At 45.7% G+C, this 15,350-nt stretch overlaps 1 protein-coding gene across 1 annotated transcript; it reads right to left on the bottom strand.

The window, feature by feature from the left end:
* Positions 1-669: 669 nt before the first annotated feature.
* Positions 670-14,153, bottom strand: ACADL (acyl-CoA dehydrogenase, long chain; the record flags this gene model as incomplete). The annotated part of the gene is made up of 10 exons (XM_010141224.1): positions 670-763; positions 2,462-2,548; positions 4,667-4,794; positions 6,948-7,061; positions 8,247-8,348; positions 9,021-9,185; positions 10,062-10,128; positions 11,091-11,255; positions 11,687-11,824; positions 13,992-14,153. Coding segments are annotated over 10 exons (1,222 nt in total), but the record flags the coding sequence as incomplete, so codon positions are not given.
* Positions 14,154-15,350: the final 1,197 nt, after the last annotated feature.

The following is a 15,350-nucleotide window of genomic DNA, read 5'->3' as shown; positions in this document are numbered from 1 at the left end:
CTCACCAGTCTCCCTTCTGTTTTAGCGCTTTAATGGGGAAGAGTCTAATCACCACCACAGCGATGCTTCCCGCCATCCCGCGCCGCCGCAGCGCCCGGGAGGGAACACGGGCCCCGCACAGCGGGCACGGCGCTGCCGGAGGCTTGGAGCTAACGCCCTGCGGCCGCGCAGAGCTGGTTCACCTGAGCCGAGTCAGCACTGTAAGGCACCGTGGGGTACGTGTGTAAAGACCGCGGGTGCAGGGCTTGAAACCACGACGGCAGCGAGGACGTGGCAAGGGGAAAGGCACACATCAAGTCTTCCTAACTTCTGTCTGGTAAGAAGGTGGCTTCTCTCTAGAGGAGAGCCGGTTCTGGAAAGTGAGGGCTGGGTTCAGTGCAACGGCATCAACTCTGGGAGACTGAGCGACACACAATGCTCTGGGCACAAAACTGCCTTTGGCTACGAGGACTTCTGGAACCCAGAGAGTGACTCCGTGTTGTCCAAAGATACTTCAGTTAAAGGTCCATTAAATGTTAGATATCCTGCTGTTATTAACACTTTCTTTTTTAAAATCGTGGGGGGTTTAAGTTATGTTGATATACCACAATCATTTTACTCACATTCTGATGTCTGATTTTAAGCCATACATTAATATAAAAAGACTCTTCCACGTAGTAAGTGCCAGCACTACTTGTCGCTGACAATATCTCTGGCAATAAGTTCTTTCATTATTTCATTGGTACCACCATAGATCGGCTGAACACGGGCATCCACAAAAGCTCTGAGGGGGGGAAAAAAAAAAAAAAAGAAGGAAAGGTTAAGAACAACTCAGAATGGACACTCGATCAAAATAAAAGGATGCCAAGTTTTATCCCTGAAGACCCCTCTACGCTATTTCCATTTTTGAAGAAGATCACGTTTTCAAAGAGGTTTCAGCCACCCAACACACCTGTCCGAGGCACTGTGCCAAAGCAGGAATTTGGTCAGTACCTCTTCCCTGGTTTTTTGTTTACGTTGTAAAGTCTCCACTAACCTCCCCCCCCCAATTAAACAAAAATAAAATAAAATCCCCATAAAACCAGACTCCCCCCACTTCTCCCTTCCCAGTTCTTGTTCCCCCCTTTCCTCACATCACCCAAGTGTTAGCTCAGCCCCATTCACCCGCCAGACCCGTCCTGCAGAACAGCGTGCCTGCATGAACTGCAAGACCCAGGTGCCTCCTGGCTGCGAAGAAACAGCTCCTGCAGAGCCAAACGGATGGTTATCGTGGCGACTGGGCCTGTCTGACCCTGTCAAAGGGAGGGCTAGTGGTGCTGCCAGTTCTTTAAGGTGGGACTCAAACACCTCAGGAGGAAGAGACAGTGCCAGCTGGTTTCAGATCAGCTGGCTACATCCTCCTACTGACACCAGCTCCAGCCCCACTCGGGTCAGCAGTGGGGTCACACCTTTTCCACTGTCACGCTGGAACCAGCCCCAGTACATGCACAGCTGGTGACAGCACACAGGGCGGTAACAGCGCGCTTTTCCATCTTAATTCTGCTTCATTGTACAGAGAGCAGCCCAGGAGCGACGCGGCATTCTCTGGAAACACACAGCTTGTTGGACCCCGGGGATAATAAAATCCTGCGTGGCCAGCTGCTGCAGGCAGAGATAAGCGGGGGCTCGGGGACACCTTGGGGCTTGCTGGCCTTCCTGTTTAGTAAGATAGCGTGCGCAACACTCACAAATTAGGCTCATTAAAAAACAGCAGGAGAAAGCTGTTTCAAAGCAACATTTTGTACTCTTAACGTATTTGGAATAAAAAAAGATTTCTAAACACTCAGTTAAAAAAATTGAAGTTATCTCCTCATAACGACTGCACCGCAGTCCTGGGTTTGCTATTTCTATCAGATCACCCCCTCCGGCTCTTTCGCACAAACAGTACCAAAACCCGGTTTGTGTGGCCAGTGGCACTTACACGAAAGGAAACGCATCTTCACAGCGAACACGCAAGGAAACGTATAAAAACTCCACGGATGTCCCTAACTTCGTAAAGGAAGCAGAAAACTGGGAATGGCAAATTCCTCTTTTTACACCCAAATATCTTCGCTTTCTCATTTAAAAAGGTGTAAAAAGGCGGAGTGTGGCCAACCACAGACCAACACGTTTTCTTTCCTTCATATGCATGCACTGAATTTCAGATAAACCACGCACACTAGCTCCCCTCACTTTTATTTTTCCATGGCTTCTCTGGTTTTTCAATCAACCTTTTCTTCTAGAAAAGCAACTTCTATTTTGTGGAAAAACAAAATAAATGGCTCAACAGCTTACAAATTATTTGGAGAACCAAAAGAAAGCCTCCCTGCAGACACTTGTACAGCAGATCGCCTTTCAATAAACATGATGAGAAAATCGGTCCTAACAAGTCGGCATGAAGGAAGTGCCTCATTTCACTTCACTGGTAATCTTTCATCATTCCGATTCGAAATGTCGCACTTACTTTGCAATCGGATACTCCCACATGTACCCCCATCCTCCGTGCAGTTGCACGCACTGAGTAGCTACGCTGTTTTGGAGATCGGAGCACCTTAAATGGTCAAAAAGAAATTTGGTTTTAGAAGGACGTTATCTGTATGCCTAGTCATGTTTCACAGCACAGGCTCACAAGACAAAAATATAACCAAACTTCCTACCCCATATAACTGACCTTAAACGCTGCCCATTAAAATACTTTATATCCTGAGGAACCTTTTTCTTCCTTCATTATCAGCAAGAAATAAATACTGTTCAATTTAATACATTAAAGATTTCTCCTCCTTATGGAAGAGCTTTCAGAGAAGGAAAGCTTTCAAAACAGACAAGCTTGTTTACTTTTCTCACAGGCCAAGAGATTTCTTTTGTAAAGCAGGTTGATACAGTCTCTGTTTTTATCAACCCCCTCAGCTTTATCAAGAAAATTACCAACCTCACAGGCTTCCCATCCCTACTCCCCCTAGCAACACACCAGGATGCTCTTTGAATATAACCATCACCTGGAGACAGTTTATTGTCCTCCATAGATTTTGCAGTTCTCCATTGTTAAAAAATACTGCGGTGAGCAATGCTGAATTACAAAATACGGATTTAACTGCAAAATGAGATTTTTAAGTGCACTGGAAGTTCAAGCTCAGGTCAAAAGACATTTAAAAACCCACTAAGTGTACAACTTTCAGAGTGGCAACAAGAATAAAAATGACAAGTCAATCGCTTCTCGAGGAAGAATGAAAGAGCCCTTTGCTTCAAACCACCCCTCTCCTGTTCTTCAAACCATCCCCTCACCCAGTTAAACCGTTACAGTTTATTACACCTACATGAAGTCTGCAGCAGTGAGTTACTGCAACTCTCTCTCCTGAACACCTTTTCAAACTAATTTCGGTACAAAATGCATCCTGTCGTCACAAAATAAAACCCACAGACCTTTCATCTGACATTAGAGATGTACAAACGTGTTTTAAAATCCCTAAAAGCTCTAACTCCCATCACTGACTATACAAAACGTCTGAAGCAAAATTACCCGCAGATAGTCTCCTGAAACATCAGGAAATAAAGCGATTCTACGCTCAAGCGTTTTCCAGACCACCTAAGATAGTTTTATGGGAGAGATTCACAGCGACTCCGTTAGGGAAAGGGGAAATCCACAATAAATTGTGGTGCTAAACAGCTGGGAGGGCAGGGGAGTTTCAAATGCCTTGTTTTGGGAAATTTCTTGAGGAAGTAAGTCTACGTATCTGAGCTGGCACTAGTTTCCTCCTCCTCCTCCTCCTAACAGAATGCCTCTGCTTACGTACCTGGTACTTCCAGGTAATCGGTGCCAGGAATGGCACTCAATCCACATCCTTCCTTTCATCGTAAATATCCTCTCTGCTCATTTCCCCTACACTTACTTTTAAAAGTCTAGAATCTGTACATCTGTGCACCTTCCATAAAGTTCTTTGTTTGTACCCAATGTGCTTTATTCCTCCCATTTTTGCAAGCAAAATACTATTACACGAATTCACATGCTGCTATCTTAGAAAATGCTTTTCATCCATCTTTCTCCGGTTAAACCTAAGATAAGAGATAACGCCACCGAGCAGAGGTAGAGGCGGAAGGAGTTCTGGCCAGTAGAAGAAAGCACTGTTCAGTCTCACTTAGAGCAAGAGCTGTAGCCAACTCCTTCTTCCCAAAACCAGACAGCTTCAAACGCTGGCTGCGCCAAACAGCTATTGCTAAGTAACATTAACTAAGAAGTCTCACGTGAGCTTCAACAAACCTGTGCTTTAAAAAAGAAAAAAACAAACCACAAACCCAAAACACATTAAAAGAACCCTAACAAAACCAAAAAACCCTACCCAACAATCTGCTGCAGCAAAACGCAAACGTTTGTCAAAATACCACTGAAGCACTCGCCCTTCCTTGAAGCTAAGGCAGAGTCCTGATCTCGTGACTAGCGGAAGCCTGGTTTAAAGCACGCTGTTACATTTAATCTGATCACACTTTAACCAACACTGGTTTTCCACCCAAGATTTTTGCTGATTACATGATTAAAGTCAGTGGTCTCTACTAGAAGCTGACAATGCTATTATTAATCAGACAGTAATTTTATCTTTTCGTTCGATCTGGACAGTTCAGCGTTTTTATCATTAGACTCCTCTCAAGATGGTCCCAAATTACTTTAACCACATACCAATACTTTGCCATAGAAGCCGTGGAGGAGTCCAGACGTTTCTCGGCATGCAGCTGCAAACAGTTGTCCATAAAAGCTCGGCCCACGCAAATCTGGGTTTTCATTTCTGCCAGCTTGTGCTGCACCGTCTGATTTTGGAAGTGGATAGAGGCGGCAGAAGAAAGAAAGAGCAGAAGTAATACAGTTTCTAAGTGATATCTGAAGTAGAAATTGGAGCATTTTCTGAAAGGGTTTCTGTTAGAAATGGCCATTTCAAACAATTTTGGCTCTGTACACCAGAAGACAGCTTACTTCCCACACAGTTATGTCTTGACCAACCTTACTAGAGAAAGTTACTGACCCTTCCTTCTCAAGACCAACTCAAAACATGGCCTTAAAAGAAAAACCCCAAAAGCCCGAATAACAAATTTCTCGAGAGCGCACAGTAGGAGGCACTGGGTGCTCTGTCACTCAGCTCCCTCTTGTGGGAGAACGTCCTTTCGCTCTGTAGAGCCACTAATTTCCCCAGTTAATAACACTTCATCATCTATGGAACACCTTTTCTAAACATGCAGTTCTTCAGAGTTGACACCATAGACACAAGCAAAAACAAAGGAAATTTTAGACTATTAAGGTTTTCCCACACTGAATTCTGTCACATTGGAAAAGAGTGTCTAGATAGAAGAGGGGGGGGAAAAAAAAAATTCCATCACCAGGGCAATGTAAAACCAGACCAGACGAGCACTCAACCACCTTCTTGTAATTCTGGTAGGGAGTGGATAACAACACCACCCACTAACAGTTTCTTTAGGATCTCACAGCTCTAAAATCACACCTAAAAACCCCTCCTTGCTTCCCTTAATAAGTATAACGGACCAGTCTATTGTTACAAAGAAAGGATTTGATTGCAAACACTGTACTATGGCATGACTAAATGAATTAGGCAAGGCAGAGCTCTAGTTAGAAATGATTTTTGATTATATGCACACTCTAGCCAGCTGCAACAAAAAGGAAACTGAAAAGGCACGTAGGAATGGATTGTTTTTGCAAAAATAACATACTTTATGAATTTTATTGGCCACCTGGTGGTGGGCAGGGGGCTAGCCTAGAAGAGGAGATTACCTTGGAGGTCTCTGCACAGTGGCTACTACAATTAGGAAGCATCCATTACTTACATTAAAAAAAGGTAAAATATATTTCTTTTGTGTCAAGGCTGCACGCTGCACATACTAAATTCCACCTGTAGTCATGGATTTCTGAATGTTAACTTTAAAAACAGATGAAGATCATAATTTCCTGAGAGGTACCCAGCATTCCAGCCTCTAAAGGGCCAAATTCTGCTGCTACTTCCAACTAAAGATCTGATTTTGACCAAGAAAGTCTCAAGACTTAGAAATTAATTTTTTAACTATTTCAAAAGTGTGTGTGTACATATATATATACACAAAAAGAGGCAGCCAACATCCTCTAACTCCTGTGAGTCACTTCTACCCCATAACTCAAACACGCAGGAGCTTGGTCTGCTTCAGCCCTAACAGCTAACGTTGTTTTCAGGAAAACTGTAACGTCGCAATACTGCGGAAAGCAACATCTGTTTGGTGACTGCCACTGAAGAGCGTAGGCATGAACGTCTCAAAACGTAATTAACTGCCACTGCCGGGGTGAGGTACGCTCACAGGGAACGCCCCAACAGCGTCGTACGCAGTCACTGAAACACCCGGCTAGCTGCTGGCTGAGGAATCTCATTACAAGGCCCATAAAGCTGGACACGAACACCTCTGCAGGCATTCAGGCAGCAAGGTCACCACCAGCCCCAGCCTCCAAGCGCGTTTTCCCGCGGCGCACTGCGCGCGCAGGAACGCAGCACCCGCACACGCACCACGCTGCTCTGCGGTCTGTCAGATTCCAGGCAGGCACAGAAACGCGTGCGGGTCTTATACACCCTCTGATCCGGTCCCCGGCAGTAAAACGCAAGCCTAAGGGCAACGAGGTGATTTTTCTTTATCAGCAGCAAAAGGCCAGTACAGTTTCTACCTGTGTATTTCGATTCCAAAAGCAGCTCTGCTGGGAGGCATCTAACAGAATCGTAGAATACATACGTTAACGATTTTGTGGTGGTTCTTTCTTAATTATTCAGAAATGAATGATGGGCACGGAGGCAAACAACAGCCACAGCCAACAGTGAAACCTGCGCAAGTGGTCCTCTGGAAACGGCCTGGTCATTTTCAGTCGTTCACTATTTCACAGACTTAAAGCAAACACATGCTAGAATCGGTCTACAAGCGTCCCGGTTCAAACTCACCTGCAAGTGTGCAATTGTCTTCCCAAAAGCTTTTCTTTGCTTCACGTAGTTCCTTGTTTCTTCAAACATGAACTCACAACTGGCAAGAGCCATATCGGCAATGAGCAGTCTTTCCTTTTGAAACACAAAGGATGGGATCCAGCTGAATTCGTCCTGCATTGCTCCCTGTCAGACCCACAACTGGGACATGGAAGTTCCCTGCGGTTCGTTAAGGGAGCGCGAGCGTAAGTCACACTACGCATCAAACCAGACCCACCGCATTACTGAAATTAATGAGGGGGACAAAGGCCCCTCACTGCTGCCTGAAGCTCACTTTAAAGTCTTCTCCAGGGTAATGTTCTGTCACTACAATAACTCAAAAAATAGCTACAATCAGCCCCAGCACTCTTACTGACTGAAAAATTCACATCGAATTCTGTTTCGACTATTGGTTTCCACTGCTCAGTTTAAACAACAATTTCAATTTTTCGAGAGAAAAAACCAAAACCTACCAAAAACGTTGGGCTGTTTTTCCCTTCCTCATAATATGCTAAAAAACAGAAACTCAGTACAGAACAATTACTTCTAGTACCCCCGAAATCATCTGATGCATCACGTTTAACCTGTTCGTCAGCGCATCTATTTCTCTCAAGCAGTAAAAGATTTCCTTTGATCACGGTTCTGTTGACTCACAGCATAAAATTAAACAAACGTGACCCCTACTAGACGAGGCAAATACAAACTCACTGTTTCGACGAAGCACAGTCACGCTGTGAAAAACCACATTGCCTCTTTACCCTCCCAAGTAACTCCAAAACTTCATAAATAACGTTGTAAACTGTTATTTTCACTAGCAAGGTGTTTCGGCAACTAAAATTTGCTGTATGGACAAAAAAAAGAGTTCCTTACACCTCTAATACGCTTCTAGGGGTAGAAGAGCTTGTTTCTTTCAAGAGAACGCCTGTATTTAATTTACTAAGCAAAGTGGTTCTGTGCTGGAAGTATTCAAGAAAACTATGGTGCATTCTTGGAGATACACTGCCCCCAGGTTCTTCAGAGGCCGAGCTGCTGCTGAAGAGCTCTGGCTTTGAGCTGGTGGGATATCGACATCTTTACCCATGGCCAAAGAATTGCGCTCTGCACCAGGAACCGTGTTCTTCAGTTAAAATGCAGCAGCATCAACGCCACGTTGCCTACGGACAGCCTGCTCCTGAGCCCAGGTGGCTCCTCACCACACATAATCTCAAGACTAAGGCAGATTCTCGCAAGGACGAAAATTGTCTCTGCATTCTTCCTACACACAGCAAACACTCCTCTTACCTGAGGGAGCTCTGCCATCAGATAATAGAAGCCTTTGTTCTCTTTTCCAAGCAAGGCACTGGCTGGCAACCGCACATCTTCGAAAAACAGCTCTGCTGTGTCCTAAGAGGATTTTAAATGCAACAGTTTGTAGCCTGACATTCTCATCTCTTCACTCCGCTTCTTTTGCCCCAATTTTTTCCTTGCTATTGTACACTTTAACTTCATAACATAGAATCATTTCGGTTTGAAGGGTCCTCCGGAGGTCATCTAGTTTTTCCCCAATGCAAAGCGACTCCAGCAAAGCAAGCAGCCAATGGCCTCGTCCAGTTACGGACAAAGCTCCAAAGATCAAGGCTCCGTGACCTCTCTGGGCCCCTGTTCCAGTATCTGATCACTTTTACAGTGATTTTTTTTTTCTTAACACCTACTTAGAATTTTCCTTAATGTAACTTACATTTCTAGCCACTCTTCCCTTCACCCCTCAGAAGAATCTGTCTCCGCTATCTCTACAGCCATTAGGCAGCTGAAGACACCAGTAAGATCCTGTCCTTCCAGGCTTCTTCAGAGGGAAGAAGTCCAGCTTCCTCAGCCTCTCCTTGCACAGCACATGCTTCAGGCTCACACAGGCACACTCAGCACGCACGCCTTGCACGCACATAGTTTGTGCTCTAAAGCCTAAGAGCTACAACAGCACCACCATTCTGGTTTGCGTTTACCGAGCTAACGTCACACACTAAGCGCTTTCAAGACTTCCTCCAAGTCTACTATCTGTTAGGGGTTGTACAAACTCACCTGAGCTTTCAGGCCAATCTTGTTCAGCTTGCGTCCTTTGATGAAACCTTTTGTTCCATTTTCCACCAGAAAAAGGCTGATCCCGTGAGCGGGAGATCGGGCCTCCCGATTTGTAACCGCAACCACGATCACTACATCACTCATCCAACCGTTAGTGATGAATACCTGTAAAAAAACCAATGAGCTAGGTGGATTGAAATTAGAAGAGATCGCCAAGCAGTAGAAAGAAAAATTGCATGGACACTGTCACAGGTGAACCGAAAGGCAAGGTTTAAGTGGCCAGAAGAATTTTAAGCTTTAAGCTGCCTGAATTAAATGCTTTGGAACAAGGTCTATAAAAGCAGAAATTAGTTTGAGGAGTGTCGTCTGGGGGTCAGAAGCGTGACCTTTAAGAATGCGCAGATCTGTTTCCTTGGTCTGTCTCATGACGAAGCAATATGGTATCAAATGTAGATATTAAATGAAGACAGAGGTTCCCTTTTCTAGAAATTAAACTGGCAAGGTATAACATGCAAAACTACCAACGACTTCTCATCACAACTGCTTACTGTAATCACGCAGGATGACTCTTTAGCCTGCCAGACCTATGTGAGCTCCGGCAGAAATGAGCTATCTGTCCTGCTAGGCTCCAGCTGTGCGGCACGAGCAAGGATCCTGTTGAACACCTCTACGTACGTATTTGCTCGTACACATACTCCTCACCCGAAATTCTGCTGAGGCCAGAAATCCTACCAGTACCACGTTATCAGCAGGAGTGGCAGTACGTGTAATTTTGTTGTTCCACCTCAGTTCTAAAAACCAGCCCTGGTCCTGCTTATACTATGCAGGACTTTTTTTCACCCTTTCCCAGTTTAAGGGAAAACAGGCTTTTTGATAGGGTTATTTAAAAGGGGGGGAACAAACCAAAAAACCCCACAACATAATCCACAAAAAAGGTGAAAGGACTCAGGGGGAACACAAGAACAGTGGTGTACATCCTTCACTGTCCACAGGCACTCAGTTCCCAAAGCCCAAGGGTGGTGGCTGTGTCTGCTCGCTTACCTTACTCCCATTAAGAATCCAGTCACTTCCGTCCTTTTTTGCATACGTTCGCACTCCCTGCAAGTCACTAAAACAAAATTCGAAAGGTCCTTCAAGAAACCATTCCAGAAGCTGCAATCTGCATCTCAAATTTTACCCAGTACAAAATAAGGTAGATCTATACGCTCCAGGCACGGGCTCAGTGAAAACGCGTACGAGGACAGCGAAACACGACGGAACAGCTTAGGGTGTAACACAGAAACCACAAGGACGCTGTGGAAGGGATGATACACCCGTGCAGCTGTACAAGAGCGTGAGGCCCCGTTCTAACGTCTCTGCTTGTGAGAGGCGGCGTAACCCAAGCGCTGACCCAGGCGGGTCAGCACCCCCTTACAGCAACATGCCTTAGATGTCAAACGACAAACAAAAGCACGTCCTCTAAGCGGGGCTCAGCCGTGATGAGGAAGCTCTGTAAAAAGCCACTGGCAATAACCACCCCTTACAGAAACCCAACACCAACAGGCTTTGCTCTCCACCTGTCCCTCTCTGTTTTGGAAAGCGGCCAGATCAGCCGCGTCTCCTCCAAACACATGCTGTCTGCCCTTCTTTGATAATGACGGGAAAGGTGGGATATTCTTCTGCTTGAAAAGATTCAGAGCAAAAAAAAGTGTTCTGCTCCGCATCAAAAGCAAATAGCAAAGTCAAGCCCTCTTTCCTGAGGTGTGTTATTTTCTCCTGACTACAGTTCACGTTACACGTATGTTTACGTGACAAGCAAGTTAGTGACTATAAACTCGGACTGTAAAAGCAAATACAAAGCACATTTGCCCAGAGCGGAGTGATATCAAAACGGATTCTGAGCAAGCACCTTGAAGTGACACAGCTGTATTCAAGTAATCTGTAAGTAACAGTTGGTTTTGAGGTACCACCTCATCTAGGATATTGTCCAGTCATCGAGACAAGCATGTAAGCAGGAGGGTCAGGAATCCTTACACTGAGAACATGATGTGCCGTCTACATTTAAGACCATTGTTTTAATATGGAGCTTACCTGCCAGCCCCAGGTTCTGTCATGGCAATAGCTCCGATGCACTTGCCTGCAACCATGTCAGGGATAAAGCGTTTAATCTGTTCCTCAGAGCCATAGTTTGCAATGTATGGCATGACTATATCTGAATGAAGGCTGAATCCTGGGCCGGTGCAGTTAACGTACATCCTTGGGGAAAGGGGAGAACACAGAAAAAAGGTCAAACAGAAGCACTGCAGAGATTCAAACACCGAACTTGACACAGTTAAACAGAGTCAACAATGAAAAAAGCCCCACCACACAGAAGTCTCAGACACAATCTGAGCCTGTGGCACTTGTGCTGTCATTTATAGAACGTACTTTCCCGGCCACATGAGCTCATAACCAACCAGGCTAAAATGCTTCCCCCAGCCACCGAGTCTCAGCAGTAGAGTACAATGACATTTGTAACTTACAAAATCATCTGCAGTTCTTAAAACAGGAGGAATTTACACAGGTTTAAAGTGCCATTTCTACCAGAAAGGCAGCACTATTTTCTGTGAGCAAACAGACTGCTCAATGAGGACATACAGTCTCCTGACACCACCGCTGAAATTCTTCCTGAAGCGTCTAGCACTTACTGCTCCTCCCAGATCACAGCGGAAGAGAGGATATCTGCTCCGATGCCTCCGTGTCTTTCAGCGATAGCCACACCCAGCAAACCCTGCTGTCCGGCCTTTTCCCACAGCTCCCTGCTCACCTGGCCGTCCTTCTCCCATCTGCAAAACGAACACAGAACAGTCACGCGTTAAATTGCCTGTGTGCCACCGCTCATTTGTCACAGCTGCTGCTTCACGCTGGAGCACCCGCAGCCAGGTTTCACTGCACAGGAAGAGACCATCAGCCTCCTCAACACCCGATACGTAGGGTAAAGACAACTGTATTTCCCAGCTAAGAAGCAGTAGCTTAATGATAGGGCTTCTATTCTTCACGTCTACAGATGCTACTGGCATTACAGGGGCAGCAAGCGCACAGCAAGTTCAAGCTCCCGCCTCCAGCACATAACCCGACATCTCGTTAAGCCTTGCCATGAAAGGCACTGCAGCCTATCGCTCTGAGTACCAGCCTGGGATTTAGGAGATTTAGCCACAGGAACCAAGCATTACCACAACTTTATACACACATTAACATAAATTTATATCTTAAAAAAATCAGTGCTGTGCACTTATTACCAAGGTATAGTACTGACAAGGTACATTACTGCTTTAAGGTGGCTTCCTGTTTGTAAAGAGATAGTTCAGGCGTATCTGCTGACAGTCTGCAGACTTGAACACCCCTGGATTCCCTTATTCTTGGAAAAAATTGTGCCTCTTTCTGGAGGTTGTCAGCTCCGTGGAAAGCTGGATGACCATCAGTGGCACAGCACAGCTTGAATTTTAAGGCTGGGGGGCTTTTTAAAATTCTGTGGTAGACAGATTATATGAGAGACACTCCTCCGACACACCTGTGCGCGTGTCAGCAGAGCTGCACCACAGCACTTCATCCACAGTTACTCAGGCATCTTCTCCAACACATTTAAGCTCATTCCCAGACCTTTTGCTCCTACTCTGGAAACCTTAAACAAATCTCTTTCGTGACCATCTTTGCTTCGCTTCGCTTCCCCACCACTTTGAGGGCCGTTCCTGCCTCTACTTCCATCCCCACAGCTTCTCTTCCTCGCAATAATCCACAACTGCATCCACTGATGATGCGCTTGTATCTTCAGGCCGGCCCAGCCAATTAATACACTGTGCCTGAAGCCTCCTTGTTTCCTCGAAAGGTGCAAGAACAGAACGGTTCATAGGTCACCCAAGAGATCCAAGTCCAACCCGTTCCAGGCTGCGCAGCAAGCTGTGTCAGCACGCTGGCGGACAGGATTCTCAGTAACCCCAGGCAGAGCAAGTACCTGCACCAGAAGTCGTTCTAAAAGAAGATGAGGGAAATCATCTGGTTTTGCGGACAGAATGATTGCACAGGGGAAAAGCACACTGCTTCGAGGTCGTGGTTGGAGGATGAAACGAGCAGCTGGCAACAGCCCCAACGTAAACCGTTTCCATTGCCTCCTGCTGTCCACTCCCGCCCACTCAGGTCTGCCAATCCCCCCGTTTGGAGATTTGCCCTGTGAGTTGCATCAGGAAACTCACCAAACAGCCCGATTTCAGAATACATCCTTCACTACCCTCCAGGGCTCTCGCAAGAATGTTTTCCGAGTAAAGTAAAAATTGCTTAAGATATTACTGCAGTTTAACTTTGTCCATTCAAAAACACGTTTTGAGTTCATTTCTTTCCCCAACGATTAGATATATTTAAAATAAGGGTGAAAAGCACCCTCCAGCTCTAGTTCAACGGAAGTACAATGCTTCCACGCTGTGCAGAAGACCACAGAAGCAAAAAAGACAGAAATTTAAACCCAGATAGTTTGTGCAACTTTCTTGGTAACACCTAATCCCGTTCACCATCCATGCGCACCGTGTTTACAAAATCTGCTGCCATGTCACCAGACACAATGTCAATGCCTTTTTTGGACGACAGCGGTACAGCAGCGTGGGAGCTTAACTGTCTCCCTAGTTCTACCCTCCTGACATCAGTGTCAGGGTTAACCCCTGCAAGCAGGGAGACTTTTGCTGCAACTCCACAAACCGCACTCGTCTGCTCGTAGCTGAGGATGGCAGACTGCCTACACCGGACCTCAAAAGAATGCAGCGCGTTTTGATTACGTGTGGGGTGGTGGGGTTTTTTTTTCCACATACGATTGTCATAGACAGGTTTCAGTGGAGTAAATTTGAAACAGAAAGCTTGCACATGAAAACAAATATCCTGTAATATTAAGAGTAACACTCCAAAGGATGTTTTGGGGAGATAAATGCCTATTATTTGGCAAAGCAGAACAGTTAAGAGGCACCTTACTCTGCATGAAAAGGCAGCACTTCCTCCTGAAAGAACTTCCTGGCACTCTCCCTGAAGATATCGTGGTCTGATGAGAAGATTCTCCGAGTGCCTACATCCATCAAACTTTTAGCAGAAGATGGTTCCAGGCGCTTTGTGCCATGCTGTTCGATTTGCAGAGGACTAAAAAAAGACAAGCGAAAGCATCTGTTAAGACAGAGGCACCTCCATGTGCCGCAACCCTTTAGGAGAAGGGGAACTCCTGCATTGCTGAACACCATTCACATCCCAGCTGCAGCGCTCTGCTAGGTCCACAGGACACCCACCATGAAGATCCTGTATACCCTGTACTTCTCTGGGCTGTGAAGGAGGTAAAGCAAGATGGGTTTGTCCTTAACTCTGCAAATAAATTAACACCAACACTGTGCACACATAGCTAAGAAGATAAAGCTTCTGCTCACAGAGATGCTAAAAACCTATGCTGCCTTCTCCCCCTGCCACACAGCCTCCAAAACGCACTTCAGTTCAATTTACAGTGAGGGGGAACTTTTTGAACACATCAACTTTTCCGTGGGTTTTGTTCATACCTGCCCTCCAAAGGCCCCAAATGGCAAATCTGCGGCACTGAAAAATCACCCTCTCAAATTAAAGCAAGAACAGCAGTGCTTTGCACGCTCTGACAGTGGTATTATGCTCTGCATTGTCACACGTATCAGCACCGTTCTAACCCTGACAACAATACTAATTCCTTCTAGTTCTCAGTGTTTTTGTTGTACAGCAAGGCTAATCCACCCAAAACTCAGACAAAAACATACACAAAAATAAAATGTTTCCTTAACAAAAAGGTGTCAGCAGTTGAAACCACACAATGACGATATAATTACAAAAGAACAAGGCTTTAAAGCTTTTGTAGGGGTTTAGAACGTCCAGGATGACAATCTGCTTTAGGGCCGAAATGAAAATTCACTTCTCGCATTTGTGCATCGGGTTCTTCGACTTGCTTTTACTTTATTGCCCAAACCATCAGGAACAGAGAGCTGAGCTGTACTAAATGGAAAAGGCATTTGCTGTTCCCTTCTCAGACTACTCCATTCACCTCAGCAGCAGTTTCCCAGCACAGCAGTGATCGTGTGCAGCCCCACAGACCCGGGCGAAGCCCACCACTAATTTCTCCATGACAAAGTCTTTATTTTCTGCCGCATGAAGTTACTGACACGCTTCCTGCTGCAGTGGATGAAGCGCCCCTGGAACAGAGACTCTGTTTACTTCTGCTGGCATCTGGAAGGAATGGGCTGCTGCACCTTGTCCCCGCAGTGCCCGGGCTTCCCGCGACAGGCGCACGGTGCCCCTCCCAGAAGATCCACCTTATTTTCCAAGCTG

The sequence above is a fragment of the Buceros rhinoceros genome, unplaced genomic scaffold, assembly GCF_000710305.1.
Source record: "Buceros rhinoceros silvestris isolate BGI_N320 unplaced genomic scaffold, ASM71030v1 scaffold29828, whole genome shotgun sequence".
Classification (NCBI taxonomy): domain Eukaryota; kingdom Metazoa; phylum Chordata; class Aves; order Bucerotiformes; family Bucerotidae; genus Buceros; species Buceros rhinoceros.
This window is presented reverse-complemented; position numbering and strand designations above follow the sequence as displayed.